This window comes from Diospyros lotus, chromosome 5 (assembly GCF_014633365.1).
Source record: "Diospyros lotus cultivar Yz01 chromosome 5, ASM1463336v1, whole genome shotgun sequence".
In the NCBI taxonomy this organism is placed as follows: Eukaryota; Viridiplantae; Streptophyta; class Magnoliopsida; order Ericales; family Ebenaceae; genus Diospyros; species Diospyros lotus.
In genome coordinates this window covers 11001144-11019877 of record NC_068342.1, presented here as the reverse complement: position 1 = coordinate 11019877, position 18734 = coordinate 11001144, and the positions used below count along the sequence as shown (strand labels likewise).

Sequence of the window (18734 nt, the reverse complement as noted above, 5' to 3'; positions counted from 1 at the left end):
TATGATCAAGTGTCGGTGGATTATGATCCGCCTAATTATAATTGCATCTAAAATAATATTTATATATATATATACCACAAGAAGGTTGAAGAAATTGTAAAGCCCCTTTTTATGTACCTTATTTTGTACGCACGCGTGTGGCTTCCTTAGTTCCTTCCTTCCTTCCTTCCTTCCTATTCATATACTTCTTAAAAAGCTAAAAGATAAAAGCCATTGTGATAGAGGCGCACTTTTTTAATAGGATATAAAGATTAAACTCATAATATATTTATTTATTTAAATTATGGTGAAAATATATTTACATTTTTATTTTCTATTTTTAGTAAATTCAAATTCCCAGCATTCTCTTAATCTTTTTGCCTTCTCTTCGTTAATATCAACATTCCGTTGCGCAAAATAAATAAATCAATAATTTCGCTGAAACCCAATTAAATAAATTTCCATTTCTCTGTTAGTATAAATCCCTCTCAATCCAACTCACAAAATTTCTCTCTCTCTCTCTCCTCCAGAGACGAAGAAATCCATAGAGAGAGAAAGCTCTCTCAGCGTGTGTATATATACAGAGAGAGAGAGAGAGAGAGAGAGCAGTCATGGTGCTGTTGGTGATCTTTAAACCCTAGCACGAACAAATCGTACATTCTCTTCAAGAACCGTTTCTGTTGCTTCAAGAACTTTTTAGCTTTCATTCGATCCATCTTTTGGTATGCATTTGGTTTGGAGAAGCATAAGAGATTAAGAATTTCCCGTTCTTCCAAGTCAGAGTAATTGAATATTTGGTACTCTGGATCAGTTTCGTCCTCGTCCGTGGTTGAGTCTGCGCTACATTTTCTGTTGAGAGCTGTTCCGTGGCGGTTTCTGATTTCTCCGTGTTGCCGCGTGAGTTATTTTGAGGACTGTTTAGTTTGGAAGATAATGGATGATTGATCTTGTTCGTTAATGGCGGTTTAGATGGTTTCGGTGACGGAGATGGATGATCGAGGAGGTGGATCGTTTGTAGCGGTTCGGAGGATTTCGCAAGGCCTTGACCGGGGCGGCACCACCTGCCATACGACTTCTTCTGGTATATTCTCTAAGCTGTCATTATTTTTATACATGTATTGAACGCTAATTTTAGCAACCCCCTCTTTTTCCCTTCATTTTCTCTAAAATTTGGTACCTGTTTTCTTTCTGTTATTTCGCGCTTTTTCTATATTCCTTTCTCGCTCAGGAATGATTTTTGGAAGTTTGGATCTGTCGACTGAAGTTAGGTCATTTAAGATTTATTGATGGCTACTTGCATTGAAATTTGTGGTGAGTGAGCCTGCGTGCAGTTACTATTTTCTCCTTGAATTTTGTCCTCTTGCTTTTGCAATTACATTCGCTTGTAATATCTATGTTGTTGATGCAATTGTTCTAATAGCTGAAACGTTTTTTTGTGTTGAGTGTTGGGAATTTAAATCAGCGATTTCTTACTGTGAACTGATTTTCTTTGTTACTTGAACCGATCCCGTGAGATAGAGTCCTCGAGTTTGCTCTCATTATTGTAAAACGTCTTTTTTACTTATTCGTGAGATGTTGTGAAGAAAAATAGTGCGGTTACAGTTAGCTTTTACGAGCAGGAGCTTATACACAAGTTTCATGAAGTTGTTCAAAAATTTATTCGGATCTGCGAACAATAGAGACGAAATAGCATAATAAATTAAGTAATATGAGTGCAAAATTTATTCATAAAGCTTCTTGTGGAGTTTTTTTTTTTTTTTATTATTATACCTGGTTTTAATTCCAAGGACAGTTAATTGTTTTAGCCTAATTCTTTTTATAAGCAATATATATGTATGTATATAAAGCTAGCAAGGGGCACTACCATGTACAAAGAGGGATTTGTACAAGAAGCAAAATCCTTTTACAGTAGTTATAATTGCAAAAATTCTTCATAAAATCCATGGATTGGTCCGACAAAGACTCAATAACTTCAAACAAGCATCAATATTAAAGAGAGACAAAAATTCTCTTAATGCTAAATGAAAGGTTTTCACAATCTCAGAAGGATCTTCAATTGTGCTCTCCCTGAGTTTGCCACTTCAAAGCGTGAGGTAGCAAAAATGAAGCTGTCTTTGTTCTCTTTGCAATGACAGAGTTGAAAAAGAGTAACACAGAGTGATGAAAAAAGGGTTGTAGGTTGTTTTTTTTTTTCCTCCAACTGTACACAGCATACCCCATATTTATAGTATTATTTAGAATGAGGAAGATTATATCAAGATCAATTACATCATACAATTATAACATTTAATCAATCAATCAAAGATTGTAGCTATCAATCATTTCTGATTTATAGCTATCAACAGATGGCAACTCTTCTAGCAAAAAGAAATCTTTTACGTGCTATGGAGCACTGATGCCACACCAAATTGGCCAAGAAAAGACTTTATGGCATATAAGAAGGCAAACAGAGGTGATCAACTGATTCTATATTCAATTTGCTTAGCCAACACCAGTTTGCCATGATATGGCGTTTAACGAGGTTGTCAATTAAATTTTTGAAACATTTAGCATCCGCAAGAAACTTTCAAATACTGATAACCAAGTTCCATATGTTTCGCAGATTAAATCATAGACAGGTTCTGGAACTAAAGATTGGGTGCTCTGACTTCAACTTGAAACATTAGATGAGTGGAATCCAGTTCCATCTTTTATATGAAATTTGGAACAATGGCAAGATATAGTAAAAAATTTGATTGGGGATGGTCTTTGGACTGCCACCTCTTAATTCATAGCAGTTGCTTTAAAATCCTACTTATAGTACAAAGGTATCAAATCTTGGTTCTTGTTTACTGCTTTATACCAATGAATGTTATTAAACTCAATTTGATGCTATAATTTCATGAAGGATCAGCTGAAAACAGACAGATGTCAGTAGCTTCTGTTTTGAATTTTATTCTTTCTCTGTTCAGTGGCATTATTTATTTGGTAGTATAAGCTAGTATATAGTATTTGGTTTTATTTTCGCATAATCATTTCTTTGCAGTGATTTTATTGCCTATCTTCTCTTTCTCAAATCTGTTGTTGTTTTCAATATAAGACCAGGCATGTATCTCATAAATTACCCCTTTAAATGGGAAATTTTCTGCCTTTACCATGATGCTATGCTAATACGACACCTTTATATGGCTGTTAGTAAATTATATTATTTTTGTTCTCTGTTATCAGCTTATCTAATAGAGTTATATTAGTTTTGATTCCTCTTTTCCCTTTTCCTCTCCCTTCTTAGCTTATTTTTCTTCATCTTGGAATAAATGGCAGTACCAAAGTTGGTTTTGAAGAGTATTCTTATCACACTGAATGGAGCTTCACATATGTAGTTGTTCAGGCTTTGTATGGATATTTTTGATAAAGAATTGAGTACGAGGCATATGTGCTTGCGAAGAGAAAAATGAATAGGTTGGCATTGAGATGCCAAAATGTGTTGTTTGAAGGCTTAAGACTTCCATTTTTATGTGGCAATGGTTCTGTTCTGTTACAGCTGAGGTTGTGGCAGGATCAGCGGCATGGCTTGGCAGAGGTCTTTCTTGTGTTTGTGCCCAAAGGAGAGATAGTGATGCTCGTCCGTCATTTGATTTGACCCCGGCACAGGTAACAGTCATTGTAGTGATATGATTGCATGATGCGTCTATTTGTCCATACACATAACATGTGTGAACTGCAATATTTAATGTTCCCATTTTTTTTTTTTTTTCTTTTATTGCTTAACAATGAAAGATATCCTATTATTAGTTAATAAATGTTAAAATGGCATTATGCACTTAAAACCTGTTTCTAATGTGGTGGTTACTATAAGGTGGTTTTTGCAATACCTGTCCATTTAAGGGCAGTTTTAGTACTTCATTCCCTTTCCTATTCCAGCATGTCAGCCTGCATCAATCATTTTTTAATTTTATCTCTGGAAATTTGTTAAGATCAGTTTTTGTTATATTTGTTAGTTTTTCACCATTTTCTTCTAGTCAAATATGCATTAGCGAATGTTAAACTACGTGTCACAAGACTCTATGATGGATAAATGGTCTTCCAAGAGAAATTTGAGAAGACTTTGGCACCTAAGATACTTGATTATCATAATTTACATGTACTAAATTGTTGTCTTTGCTTTCTGTTTCCATGTTTGTTTGCAAAAATCTTCTAAAGGGCCACCGAAAATTGTTTGCTTCCTAACCAAATCTTTCCACATTTAAAAGATATTCCCAGTGCACAAGGGACAAGGCTCTTTGTGTTGTGAGGGTTAGGCGAGGGTTGTTTTTGTATGATATGGAGGCCGTACCTTACTTTGTAAGGAGGCTGTTTTCACAGCCCAAACCCGTGACTAAGAAAAATCTAAATTCGAAATCTTTACTCATTTTGTTAAATTCATATTTTCTTTTCTTATTTCAATATAATTTGTTGTCCTTGTTGATGTCCACCATCTCCTACTTCAGTTTTTACTTACTTGGAAAAAGGTGGAAGAATGTATCTAGAACTGGTGTTCATACCTGGGGGGAAAAAGGTGTGTGGGGGGGGGGGGGTTTGCATACCCTGAACATGCTTACTCTGGACAAGGTGACATTTTGAACTTGTATACCCATCCATATGCGAAGGTCAGAAAGAGCTACTCATCCAAGCTGACGAAATTTAGTGACTAACTGGAGTATAGCCACTAGATATGGCCTATGATACCTAGAACATGTAGCCAACCCCACTTGGTGGGATTATTAAGTCTTGGGATGATGAATTTGAGTGCATCCACTTGCTACTTGTAAATGATCTCTACTTGTAAATGAAAATAAATGTAATTGTCAATGACAAGAAAATGCTTTGTTTTCACAAATAAATTAAACAAGATGGATCTACAGATAAGATCTGCAAGGTCCGTAGTAATTAGTAAACGGTTAATTGGAATTTGGTAGCAACTGCAATGTTGCCTAGCCTATTTCTTTTTCCCCTTCCAAAGTTAAGATCCAGGAGTTGCTGGTATCTAAATAAAATAAGTACTAAGAAACAGAAGACTCTTGGATTGGGACCATTTGGAATTGCGAAGAATAGGACATGCATGCATGATACATTCAGGTTGTGCAGAAAATATACCATAGAGGGAGAACTAAAGTAAAGCTTGAATGTATGTTTTCCTAGTCATCAAGTGCTCACCTCTCTCTCTCTCTAGTATTTTTGTTCTTTACTTTTATATGTGACATGTTGCTTATGAAGAGGAAGGAATTCTGTTTGTTATGGAGGAGTGAAAAGCATAACATATAAGTTGAAAGAAATGTTGTTACGCTCCTCTTGCTATTGGTAGGAAGCTGCTTCTTTTCTCTAGACATATTATGGATATTTTTGGGGGAGCTGTGTTTTCCTGTTCGGTTTTGGAAGACTTATTTTGTTTAATCTTTTTTAACTCTCTGTGCTCCATTTATACAAGGATTGTACCTCTTTAAGCACCTTTAAATCCTTTACTTGTAAAAACAATGGTTAAGGTTAGTGGTTGAAGTCTTTGATAGTTTTCCCTTTTGATGTTGTCAGGAGGAATGTTTACAGAGGCTGCAGAACCGCATAGATGTTGCCTATGACAGTTCAATCCCAGAACACCAGGTGCTCTTCTGGTTCAAGATTCAATGAGCTTTTTCATATATGATATTTTTTTTTTGAATCAAATGTATGTTCTCAAGATTTTGCAATTGTTATGGGCTGTTAACTAATTCAAAACAATGCAGTTCACTTTGTATTGAAATCATATACTGAGTGCTATAATCTTATTCTTTATTATTGCTGTGCTGCTGTAGGAATCCTTGAGGGCACTGTGGAATGTTGCCTTCCCAGAAGAAGAACTTCATGGTTTAGTATCTGAACAATGGAAGGAAATGGGTTGGCAAGGAAAAGATCCCTCCACAGACTTTAGGTATACGAGTTTTTTGTTTGTTTCTCCATCTTTTTTGTTTTGTGACATGGAGCATCTCTGTCTTTCTTGCTGTTTTGATGGTTTGATTTCTCTTGTAGGGGTGGTGGTTTCATATCACTGGAGAACTTGTTATACTTTGCTAGGAACTTCCCGGTACAGCCAATTCTCTAATATGAAATGTCCATCTCAACTTAGTCCCCTTTTTCTTTGTTGGCTTCCTCTATGTGAAATGAAGTTACAGCATGCTAGTAAAGCTACGTGTGGGTCATGTTCAGACTGTTGAAGAGAGCTATCAGTGTGTCCATCCTTATGTTTCTGTTCACGTGCCAATAATGATACAACAAAAACACACTCTGGAAATTGCTTACTTCTCTGAAATATTTGTCAGTTTCTTTCAGTTTTCTCAAGCTGGAGCATGCGTCTAGATTTTCTTTTCCTTTCTTATTCTTCTTCTTTTAACTGATTTAGATAACCAACTACTTTTTCTTTGTCATGTGTTGCATAGTTGATTTACTTATTTAATGCTGTGCCATGTCAGCTCCATAGAGAGAGAGTGTGTGTGTTAATTTTGAGTAAGCATTATGCTTTCTCCAGATATTTCCGTGCCTATGTAATCTACATTCGTTGATGTAAACTGTCAACTTCCTGCTACAGAAATCCTTCCAGGATCTTCTTCGAAAACAGGAAGGTAATCGAGCCATGTGGGAATATCCATTTGCTGTTGCTGGTGTGAACATCACATTCATGCTTATCCAGATGCTTGATCTTGAAGCAGGTTCCATTTTCTTATTTAATTTTACTTTTTAAGTACCTCTGTGGATTATTAGTTTTCAACTGGATAGCATAGGCATAACTATCTGGTGGAACTTGTACTCTTCGTAACTCCTATTCCTTGAGGCTGTTTCTTGTTGCTCTTTGGTATCTCTTAAGGGGGCGTTTGTTAATCAAGATATGGGGTGAAAAAGTTAAGATATGGGACGCATCTCGGACTTCTATCATTTCCAACATGTTTGTTAAGTTTATCTGACCATTCTTGGGAAAACCATCTTGTGACCTCTTATCTTGATTAATCAAGATATGCATATCTCTCATCCCCCTCAAGATAAACATATCTTGGTTCCTACATATAAGAAAAAAATGACGCCAGTGTCTTCTAATGCATTTCAAAGAATTTAACAAACAGTTTGATAAAAATTTTGGAATGCTTCCCAAGTTTATTTTGATCATTTCATATTTTGGTTTGAGAACTATTTTGAACTTATCTTGATACTCCCTTATCTTACTCATTTTAACAAACGCTACCTAACAAAGCAGCTAGTTGAATGCCCATGGGGTTCAAATTTCAAATTATTTTATACGGTAATGTTTGTTAACCAAAATATGGGGTGGAAAAGGTCAGATATGAGAAGCATTCCGGATATTTGTCCTTTTCAACGTGTTTGTTAAACTTATCTGACATTTCCTGAAAAAACCCTCACCTGGCTTCTTATATGACTTTTTACAGATAAATTTATTTGGCCTGCCCTTCCAGATAAATTTATCTGATATTTTATAGATAAGTCTAAATTACCCATACCCCCCTTGTAGGATAATTAATGTCATTTAATACATTTTTAAAATTTAAATTTATTAAGTCTTATTTTTACAATAAAGTTGGTTTTAAAAAAACTTATTTATTTAAGTCTTATAATTAATGTCATTTAATATATTTTTAAATTGCCATATGTTTTGGCAATTTTTAAAATTTAAATGACATTATTCCTTTCACTAATTTTTAAAATTTAAATCTCTCTCACTCTATATATATATATTTTATTATCTAATACAAATTCCTTTCACCGATTTTTTAAATTATTTTATTCAATTTTATATTTTATTATCTATTATGAAAATATGTTTTGGCAATTTTTAATTATCTAAGTGGAACTATGTTTATTCAATTTTATATTTTATTATCTATTATGAAAATATGTTTTGGCAATTTTTAATTATCTAAGTGGAACTATTGTAATTCCACCAGTAATTATTTCTACTTTCTTGTCTTTTTAGAATCTATTTTTGAACATGGATTTAGAAAATAACACTATTTTTAATTTTATTTTTATTTTTTTTTTGACAATTCACATTAATCATAAAGCATTATTTTAAACATAAATTTGTTGTTGATGTTAACATACAGTTTTGAATGAATTTGGTAATAGGGATATTTTGGTAAAAAAAACTCTTATATCGGTGCTTTATCATATGTATTTAACAAACATATGGAAAAAAAAGTACAATTCTCAGTGAATTTCAAAAATTTAACAAACAATCCGATAGAAATCTTGGAATACTTCTCAATCTTATCTTGACTATTCCATATCTTGGTCCGGAAAGTATTTCAACCTTATTTTGATACTTTTTTATTTTACTCATTTTAACAAATGCTACCTTAGTTGACATGGTTTCTTCTATATTTTTTGATGGATTGCTAGGTTTCTTGTTTGGTTCTCAAGTTTGAACTTGGATTAGCCTTGGCTTTTCAGAGGGTTCATTTTGGTTTCTTATTATCTGGTCATAATGGTTTTCATGTGTATAATTATATCTCCAAATACCCGCATGTGGGTGGGTGCAACACCAGGGAGTCAGAAAATATATTCTGAGTAGCAGCACAGATATAGAAAATATTATTATACTAATGCTATTCATTTGCTAATTCTTTGCTTCCAATCTGCAGTAAAGCCACGGACATTAGTGGGAGCGACTTTCTTGAAATTTCTTGCAGGTAGGCCTTGCCTTTAGACCCCATCATATTTTTACCAATTAATGCTCATTAGCATGTTAGTTTGAGGGTGTGGGGGGCACGCATTGTCAATGCTGATACTCATCCAGTTCAATACTAAATTTGTTGTCTACTCAAAATTTATGATGCTGAATGAAGTCATTGTGGCAGAAAAATGTTAACTTCCCATTTACTATTACATTTTTTTTTTTTCATGTCATGGAGTTTTTATTTGGTGTATTGGGTTCTAAGGGTTTTTGTCTCTTCTTTCTTTTGACTTGCAGAAAATGAATCAGCATTTGACCTTCTCTACTGCATCACATTCAAGCTGATGGACCATCAATGGCTTGCGATGCATGCATCTTACATGGACTTCAATGTATGTTTGCGTGATTAGGAAGGCACAGTAGGGATGAGAGTGAAAGCTACAGATATACGATCACAAGTTCTTCATTGATTCTCTGCATTATGTCATGTTTTAGATACATAATTTAGAATGACTACTTATCGTAGCCATATTAGCAGTTCTATCACCTTGTTTTGCCCCTGAAAAGCTTTACTTCTGCTGTTAGGCATGATTTAGTGATAATCTTTTTTTATCTTATAAATTCAATTTTGACCTTGCTTAGAGTGCACGCATGAATTTGTATCTTCAAAGTGGATTTTCCTACTAATTGATTTTGCCACAATATATCCTTTCGGTTTTTTTTTTTTTTTTTCATTTCTGTACTTTTTCATGAACATTCAATCTGCAGCCAATAATTATACAGTATTTTGTCAGCCAAATAATTCTTGATTTCTATATTATGTGGCTCATCTTTTTTTTTTTTTTATTTTACAGACGGTGATGAAAGCTACTAGGCGTCAGCTGGAAAGTGAGCTTCTGCAAGAAGACATAACACGGCTCGAAGACTTGCCCTCATACAGCCTTCTTACACGATAGCATTTGGTTTGTGAGATAGAGAAAATGCGTCTTGTAAGGAAGTTCTCGATCATCATGTTTCCGCATCCTCATCTTCCTTCGATAGTTTTCTCCCAAAGGTTGTGGTATCCTTCAAACCTATCTTTGTGGTATCCTTCAAACCTACCTTGTATTGTCTCCTGAATCAATTTCTCAGTAGGAAGGGAGAGTTGGGGGGAAGGGTGGGGGTGCATTAAGTTTGTGTGACAAAAGATTTCCTCTCATTTGACTAGGCGGCCCCTAAAAACTGTAGTTCGGTAAAAATATGGGTTTGGTAGTAGTGATGATAGTAGTTGTCTTGCGGTTTGTGATGTGTTTTTTCTCTGAGCCTCTATTGGCAACTGTAATAAGTTCTTATTGGGAATTTCTATAGGTGGAGCGATCAATATATGTTTACCCGGTGATTGATGATAGCGATGATGAATGAATAGAGTCGACCAACCTTCTCTTCGGCCTTGCATGGTTTTTGTTTACCCCATGATGAACTTGATGCATATGTGGTTCAATGGCGTTTTTCAGGGAAAGGTCAATCCACCCGACACAAGCTTCATGCGAATGTCCGAAAGCAAAATCCAAAGTCACAGACAACTACACAGGCCATATATATGAACCCAGCAATCTTCTTTTAAAGGATTACTATATAAGGCTGGTTACTACTGCCCATCAGCACCAGGACAAAGTGCCGGGCATTTGCACTTGACAGGTAAGCAGAATAAGGTTTCTTGTTGAACGAGTACCCACATCTCAGCTCAGCTAGAGTTTAATAAAATTAAAATTCAAACTCAAAATCTACCACCAAGTGGTATCAATAACCTAGGTTGCACGGAAACGAAAACGGGAGACGTTTCCGATAGGAAACGGAAACGTGGAAATGGTATTTTTTTAAAAAGGTAGGAAACGGAAATGCGGGGTAAATTGTAAATTTAAAAAATATAAGAGTTTTTTTATAAATATAACTTTTAATATAAAAAAATAAAAAAATTCAAATATAAACAATAAACATAAGTTTCATAATGTATTCAAACAAACATAAACATAAAGTCTACAACGCATTCAAATAACTATCAACAATATTAAGAAAGTTATATTATCTTTACATGACTTAGTAATTAAAAACAAACATAGAATTTAAATAACAGAATCAAACATAATCTAGTTTATAAAAGTTCATTCAGTTCATCACGCTGTCTCTATAAACTGGCTAATATCTTCGTCAAAGAGTACAGACTCCAACTCTGGTTCATCTAAGGAGAGATTAGCAAATTCGAGAATACCCACCTTTCATACTTCCAAATTCATCTCCACCTATATCCCACATCTTTGTCTTATCGTCATATTATTGGGAAGTGTTTCTCGATAAAAGATGAAGATTGTTATGAACAAAGACCAAATCCTCTGCACGTTTTGGAGTTAATTTATTCTTTCTAAATGAATGAACGAAAGAATAAGTACTCAAATTCCTTTCAGAACAAGATGAAGAAATAGATTGTCCAAGCACCTTGAAAGCTAACCTTTGAAGCAAAGGAGCACGTGAACCATAACATGCTCACCATTTCCTAGGTTCCCTGTCATAACAATTCAAGATAGCATCTGGGTCTCCAAATGGCCCACTTTTGAGAGAAAAATCAGCAAACTCATCATCAACAATAGCACGCTCATCTGGATTAGGAAAAAGTCTCTTAAAACACTTCATTCTTTGTGTGGAGACATCTCCATCCATATGTGGAGGCATTCTACCTTCTTTTTCTTGAAGCCATTTATTACTATATACCTTCAAAAGACAAAATCAACAAAAATTTAAAAATAAAAAGAATAATACATAAAGTATTGAATTAGTAAGAAATAAATATTGAATTTGAAAATTACCTTGGGTTCAAAGAATGAGCTAGGCAATGTAATGGAGTGCTATGTTTTGTCCAACGAGCAAGAAGAATACGATGAATAACATGAAAAAATAATGAAAAATCACTTGGTAGCTTGCCTTCATGATCATAAATAACCTTCTTCATGTTGAAAATCATAGAATCCCACATCTCATAGACCAAATGAAGGCATGGTTTGTTTGTATCACAAACTCTAAGCATATCATAAATAGGTGCTGTGAAAGCGAGAATATAATTAATTTTTTCCCAAAAATTCTCATTCACAACCAATTCACGAACAAATCGAGCTTTTCCTTGGTCATCATCTCGATATTGTGCCCATTCATCACTCATAACCATTGCTTCAAGTGCACATCTAAGAAGTTTAAATCTTTTAAGCATAACAACAATAGAAGCAAATCGAGTGTCAGCAATTGCAAGCAACTTCAAAGAACTAAACCGATTGAACATGGCCAATCTCATTGAATGATTCATTATAAATTTTTTTATGACCAAAGCATCTCCATGCATTTCAGTGATCCAATGACACTCATCATATGTCTATTGATTACTTTCTAAATTCCTAGCTACACATATATTCTTCAAAGCAAGATTAAGTGTATGGACAATACAAGGAGTCCAATAAATATGTGGAAACATACCCTTAATGATTTCCCCAGCTCCCTTGCAATTAGCAGCATTATCAGTAATGATTTGTACAACTTTTTGGTCACCAACTTCATCTATTACCTCTTTCATCAAATTAACAATAAATTGTTTGTCCTTTACTTCATCTGAACAATTCACAGATTTGATAAACATTGGACCATTTTCAGAAACAACCAAAAAATTAATCAAGGGTCTTCTTTGTGGGTCACTCCAACCATCAGTAACAATGTTAACACCTTTTCCCAACCAAGTACTTTTAATAAGTTCTAGCAATTTTTCAATATTTGACTTTTCTTGTTGAAGTAATGTGGTCCTTAACTTATTATAACCTGGAGGCACATAACCACTTAATAGATGATTAGCAGCAAATGAATAAGAACTCAGATAATATGGGTTTCTAGCAAGATTAAAAGGCAAACCCCTAGTATAAAACATCCTAGCAATCTCAGCATCTAATTGTGCTCTAGTTTGCATGTCAAAAGCTTTCGCAAGAGGTGAATCCATGGATTTTCTTTTCTTTAAATGTTCTAAAACACTTGGTTCATGTAAAGACAAAGAAGGCCCCAAAGAAACACTACTAGTCAGTAATGGCACTTGCTTATGTTGTAAACTTGATAATCTTTATTCAACTTCTCTTTCAACTTTTTTCATCTCAACTATAATTTCAGGACTTACCTTTTTACAACAAGCAATTCATTTCCCACTGATACTTAATAGATGAGCCCTAACTCTTGTGTATGTCCCAAATTTTTGCAAACCACAAAAGTTGCAAGTCCATTTCCAACTACCCCTCCTTCTCCCATTTTCTCCATTCTAGTCACATATTTCCATAATGGACTATTTTCCTCATCCTTATTTTTTGATGAAATACTGTTGTTAGATCTTGAACTTGAAGTTGAATGAGCCATATATGACCTATGAATTAAATTAATAAATCAATATATGATCAAATATAGAGTTCATAATATAAGATTAAATTTCAACAAATTTATAATCCATGTAATAAGCATAATGCATATACTTTTCCATTAAGAGGGCATACAAATATTGTCGGGAAAAGTCCTGCAATAAAATCATACTACTCACAAATCTCATATACTTTTCCCTCTTTTTGTAAGATAGTTGATTCACTTCTTTTTCTTGAAGACTCAAAACTTGCAATAATTTTTCACTTAACAGGAGAAAGAGGAACTCAGGTGATCCATAATTGCCTTGGAAAGATATTGTGTCTAGTTAACATCTCTTGGTTTGAAGCTGGGTATATTATGGAAAGACACTGCAGCAAGTTATGCATAATTTCCATTATGAAACATTAGGCCCCAACATTTGTGGAAACTAATTCTACACTTACTAATCAGGAGATAACCAATTAACCATGGACTAAGATTTCTATGATGATGGTAGTCTTTGCTTTGGTGTGTTTCTTTTATTAAGATTTTTAACTGATGATAATTGTCTAACGTAGTTCCTTCAGGAAGATATTGGAAAGGTTAGAAATCTTCTAGAATGAATATTATGATAATTTGAGAACAAATTGCATTGATCAGTGATCACCCAGAACCTTAATAATTTTATAAGAGTCCAATTTTCCCTTAACAAAACACTGTCTTTCCATTAAGAGGGCATTAATTGTCATTTGTTGCTTTATATATTTGCATTCCATCCATTTCCATAGCTATCCTAAACAATGAGACATAATTTTACATTACAATATTTTACATCATTTACGCCCAAGCAAGGAGAAAATATATACAACTATTAAACTATACAAGCAACACTGTAAATGTAATTGCATTTGCACATACAAACAACAAAGAGGGACCATCCAGTGAGATTACTTACAAGAGGAAAGCAAACACCGAGCAAATGGCGACGAAGCAGAAGACGACGGCGAGGGCGATGACGAAGCGAGGCACTGGAAGTAGACGGGGAGGGCTGGAAACAGACGACGAGGAGCACCGAAACGAACCAGACGACAAGTACGACGAAGACGACGGCGATGCGACGAACCAGACAGCGACGAGAGCAACGAAGCAATAGGACTCGAAGCAGATGGCAGCGAGGGTAAGGGCGAGGGCGATCGAACTCGACTAGAAGAAGAAAAAAAAGAAGAGGAGAAAGAACAGAGGAACTAATTTTGGGGTTAGGGCTTTTCTTCAAGCCGTTGAAATCGGCTAAAACGCGCGTTTCCAAAAATTTTTATTATTTGTTGAAACGGCCCAAAAATTTCTAAATATTACACAAACGGCCTGAAAATGTTTCGGGCCATTTTTTCTCGTTTTTGAAACGGGAAACGGTTCGGAAATGTCGAAACGGCTCCTCCGAGCCGTTTCCGTGCATCATTGTCAATAACAATACGGAACGAATCATCCAACTCCAGCTATAGACGAGTACATCCTTGTGGAAAGAAATACCCTTCAGAGAGAGGATTTGGGAGGGTGCGAAACAGGGCACTCATTTTTTATTCCATTCATTCTCTCAAAATTGACATATTTGTTAGTTTGCTATTGCATAAATTTAATTTTTTATAAAATTATTAAAAATTAATATTATCAACACACTGATAGCAACTAATATTGTTATACTTCCCTAGAAAAAAAAATTGTAGATTTTTTTCATTTTATCGAGAAAAAAGGGGGGAGCATTTTTTATTGTACTTTTATTTTAATAAAATGTAGACTTGGATTGCACGGAAACAAAAATGAAATGGAAAATGAATATGATATAAAACAAAAATGAGAAAATAAAGTTGCGTCTTTTTGTTGTTTTCAAGTCAATTTTCTAAAATAATGAAAATGCGTTCTCTTTATTGTTTTTAAAAAATATTTTTAAAAAAAAATATAAAGAAAACTCAAAACAACAAAAAATTATTTTGAGTATTTTTATCTAAAACAAACTCTAAACTCAAAACACATTTATTTATTTATATTTTATTATTGTAATGGGAAAAATATTACAAAATTCATTAACTTTAAAATGTATATATTTTTTTAATAATATATTAATATTAAATATTTCTAATTTATTGAATAATCAAATTTATTAAATAAAATATCATTAAAAATGATTTTTAAAATTTGAAAGAGAAAGCATTTTCTAATTTTTTATTTTGAGAAATAATTTTTTAAAATGACAAAGAAAACGCATTTTCAATTTTCTAAAAACAGACTATTAAAACAGAAAACTGAAAATGAATTCAAAAATCAAAATTGAAAATTGAAAAGTAAAGAGAACGCAACTTAATATTTTTAATAAAAGTAGAAGAAGGAAATGCAGGGAAACAAACAAATAAAAAAATATAAGTTTTTTGTAAAAATAATTTTTAATATTAAAAAAATTATTTAATTAAATATAAAAATAAATTTTATCATCTATTCAAATAGAAATAAACACAAGTTATTTTAATCTCTAATGTGATTGTCAGGATAAAAGAGACAAAATAATTTATGTCTTTAACGTATTTGTGAAAATATTTTTTTAATATTATAAAATGGTTTATAAATATTTTTAAAATTATAAAAATTATCTAAAATCGTTTTTTTGTATTTTCTAATATTTTGGAGTAAGAAACATCCAAAAAGGCCAAAAACAACACCGTTTGATAGTTTTTGTGCCTCTGAGGTGTAATTCAACTTTGCATTTCAATTAAAATAGAAAACTATATATTCCCTTCTTTTTCTAATCATAATAAATTTTGAATTTTCTGAGTGAACACTAGTCCAAAAGCTCAAGAAATTGAACCTTTTGGTAATTTGGACATAGATGATGACTCACTTGGACGTTATCTCCGAAAAAGGAGCAAACCCAACCATTTCCGGACTTCAGTTCCAGAAAATCTCCAAAACCTTCATAGTTGATCCTTCTCACTTCTCCAAAACCATATAGAAACCTAATCATGCTGCTTCAATTCACCATTTCGCAGTCTCCTCTACAGCGCCACCATATTCCTCTCTCCTTCCCGTCCGGGTTTCTCAGCTCGACATTTCTTCGAACAGTTAGAGGTCACAAGAATCCGGTTGTTAGATGTTCGGCATCACAGGTTCGCAGCCACAGAGCCGGGGAGTACGGGAGGAGGAGGCCTATCTCGAAATGGAGCGGCATATTCAAGAGGATATCGCTGATGGAGGACCCGGAAATGGGCGCTGCGAGCGTGTTGAACCAGTGCGAGAGGGAGGGGAAGCGACTCACCAAGTGGGAACTTTGGAGGATTGTCAAAGAGTTGAGGAAATTCAGGCGTTACAAGCTTGCCCTTGAGGTATTTTCAGTGCTTTTGATGTTGTGTGGATTTTTTGTTTCTTCGGTGTTTGTTACTTTTTGATGGTTTTGTTTGAATTGATTGGTTGGCTTGGTATGGATTTTACGTTTTGTCTGCCTTTAAATTGTTTCTTTACAGTATTGGTGTTGAAGTAAAATCTGATTGCAGTGCTAGTCGTTGTTTATTTCATGATTATCTAGGACTTTTTTGGGTTAATAATTTCAACTTGAGAGCATAAAAGTGCCTTGTTTTTCTTTTGCTTCATTGGTTGTTGCTGCTGTTTCAAGAATTTTGTTGTGATTGACTGTTTGCCTCCAGGAGGACCAGGACTAGATGAACTAAATGCAGGCGTATGTGTTACACTGAGGCTTAAAAGATGCACTATATTCCCTGCTTTGCATTTCAAGACGTGACCATATAGTTCAACAGAAAGTTGATTCATTTTCAAATTTATCCTGTCATTACTCGAAATTTGGTTGGCAATGTTGAAGTTGAAATACTTAGCTGACAACAGAAGCAACAATAACATACCAAGCCCTTATCCCACTATGTGAGTTCAGCTAAAATTTAAAAGTACGTGGCACGATCAGAGTTCGGCATTAAATTTGGGGCCTGAAAAAGTTGGGTTTTTTCCCCCCCTAGGTGAATTTCAGTCCATAAATTTGAACTGCAACTGATTTCAAACACCGTATGCAGAATCAGTATTTATTAAGAAAGGGAATGCAACCAGAATTATAACACAGAAAAACACAGCAATATACCATAAAAAAAGAAAGCTAACAAGCACCCACTCTCAAAAACAAAACCAAACTGCCCTCCTCAGAACCTGTATCTGGCCTCACTTCAATTTTTTGTTTCATGCACTATTTTCATGGGCTTTCAATACCCTCAGCAAACTTTTTCATTTTATTGAGCTTTAGGCCCATGCTTTTTATACTTTATGATTAGGGTATTTATCATTTGGCTTGTAGTTAAACATTCACATTGTGCCAAGTTTGTTCTTTATCCAATGATTTGAACTTTACTAAGTGTGGAAATTAAAAGACTCATTGGCTTTGGTTTAACTTTTGAATTACCGTGTTCGTTTATTCATTGAAACTAGTAGCACCCTGACATTTTGTGGGATAATTAATAATTTGTATGATATAGCTTTCTGTTTTCGTTAATAATCTAAATGTGCTGTAGCTGTACAATAAAATAGGTCAGTACCCAGTATTGACCTTGTGAAAAAAAAGAAGATAATTTACCAATTTAAAAGAGTTCTATTGAAAATATTTCTTGACAAACTGGAATATGAATCTGTAATCACGTATTCCTATATTCTTTTTTTCTAACTTTTCTTTATCTAACCTTTTTTTGTTCATCACTAAATTTATTTATTCTCAAAGGTTAACTAAAATTGGGTAGCCTTAACTGAAATTAGACATACTCTTTAAGAAGAAAGCTGTATTTTCCATTTTTTCTGAAAAAGGAAGATATGCAACAATTAAGACACTTATTAGATTGGTGCCAAAGGGGTGCAGTTAGACTAGTAAATGACCTAATTGATAAGAATGGGAAATCTATCCTAGCTGGCATCAAGTTGGCATATATGTAATGATCAAATTGTAGTTGATATTGTTGCATTGAGAATTGGGTTATCCAGAAAGCAACTTTTATCTATAGGTTACCTTTTTTTTTTTTTTTTTTTTTTTTTTGTTTAAGTAACTTTTTTCTGTTAGCTACTACATTATATATATTTCTTTTAGTTAGGCATTGGATTAACCATTCTATCTTTTCTTATACCTGACCTGAATATGTATATTATACTCCAGATTCTGAAATATTTGAAAAGCTCTTAATTGGATTAGCGAACAATAAAATTCTGATAGCAGTAGTAAATTGTTTTACTACTACTACTACTATGCTACTTGGTTGGATAATTATAATTCGTTTTTAGGTTCTAGTCATCTAGTAATCACCAAACAGTACAACCTATCAAGTTATGATACCTCCCTTCCCCCCACGGGCTCACTTTCTAGTGTTTGTACATGCCTTTGTGGCTTTGCCTTGTCTCCAGCTATGAAATTTCAAATATTATGCAGGTATATGATTGGATGAATAACAGAGTGGAGAGGTTTAGAATATCAACCAGTGACACAGCTATTCAACTAGATCTAATTTCCAAAGTGCGTGGTATTTTAAATGCTGAAGATTACTTCCTGAAGCTGCCAGATAGATTGAAGGACAAGCGAACATATGGAGCTCTTCTAAATGCCTATGTCCAGGCTAAAATGAGAGAGAAGGCTGAATCTTTAATAGAGGAGGAAATGAGAGTTAGAGGTTAT

At 33.9% G+C, this 18734-nt stretch overlaps 2 protein-coding genes across 5 annotated transcripts; both read left to right on the top strand.

Annotated features, from left to right (window-relative positions):
- The first annotated feature begins 493 nt into the window (after positions 1–493).
- Positions 494–10071, top strand: LOC127802621 (uncharacterized). 4 transcript variants are annotated; one of them, XM_052338538.1, is made up of 10 exons: positions 494–1060; positions 1208–1290; positions 3515–3609; positions 5524–5592; positions 5784–5899; positions 5998–6052; positions 6554–6674; positions 8616–8663; positions 8945–9039; positions 9502–10071. In XM_052338538.1, the coding sequence occupies exons 2-10, from the start codon at positions 1266–1268 to the stop codon at positions 9601–9603; spliced, it is 726 nt and encodes a 241-aa protein (XP_052194498.1). In that variant the 5' UTR covers positions 494–1060; positions 1208–1265; the 3' UTR covers positions 9604–10071. The 4 variants fall into 4 exon arrangements, with proteins under 4 accessions (XP_052194498.1, XP_052194496.1, XP_052194497.1 ...); XM_052338537.1 differs by having other exon boundaries at positions 495–1060; positions 3500–3609; XM_052338536.1 differs by lacking the exon at positions 1208–1290.
- Positions 10072–15871: 5800 nt separating this feature from the next.
- LOC127801263 (pentatricopeptide repeat-containing protein At1g02150-like) lies at positions 15872–18706 on the top strand (the record flags this gene model as incomplete). The annotated part of the gene is given in 2 exon segments (XM_052336205.1): positions 15872–16407; positions 18492–18706. Coding segments are annotated over 2 exon segments (575 nt in total), but the record flags the coding sequence as incomplete, so codon positions are not given.
- Between the last annotated feature and the right edge of the window lie 28 nt (positions 18707–18734).

Excerpts from the sequence above, each read along its gene's own strand:
- LOC127802621 (XM_052338535.1), top strand. The coding sequence starts at position 949 with ATGGTTTCGGTGACGGAGATGGATGATCGAGGAGGTGGATCGTTTGTA. Across the intron at positions 6,053-6,553 it reads ACTTTGCTAGGAACTTCCCG|AAATCCTTCCAGGATCTTCT; the intron begins GTACAGCCAATT and ends TTCCTGCTACAG. Across the intron at positions 9,040-9,501 it reads CATCTTACATGGACTTCAAT|ACGGTGATGAAAGCTACTAG; the intron begins GTATGTTTGCGT and ends TTTATTTTACAG.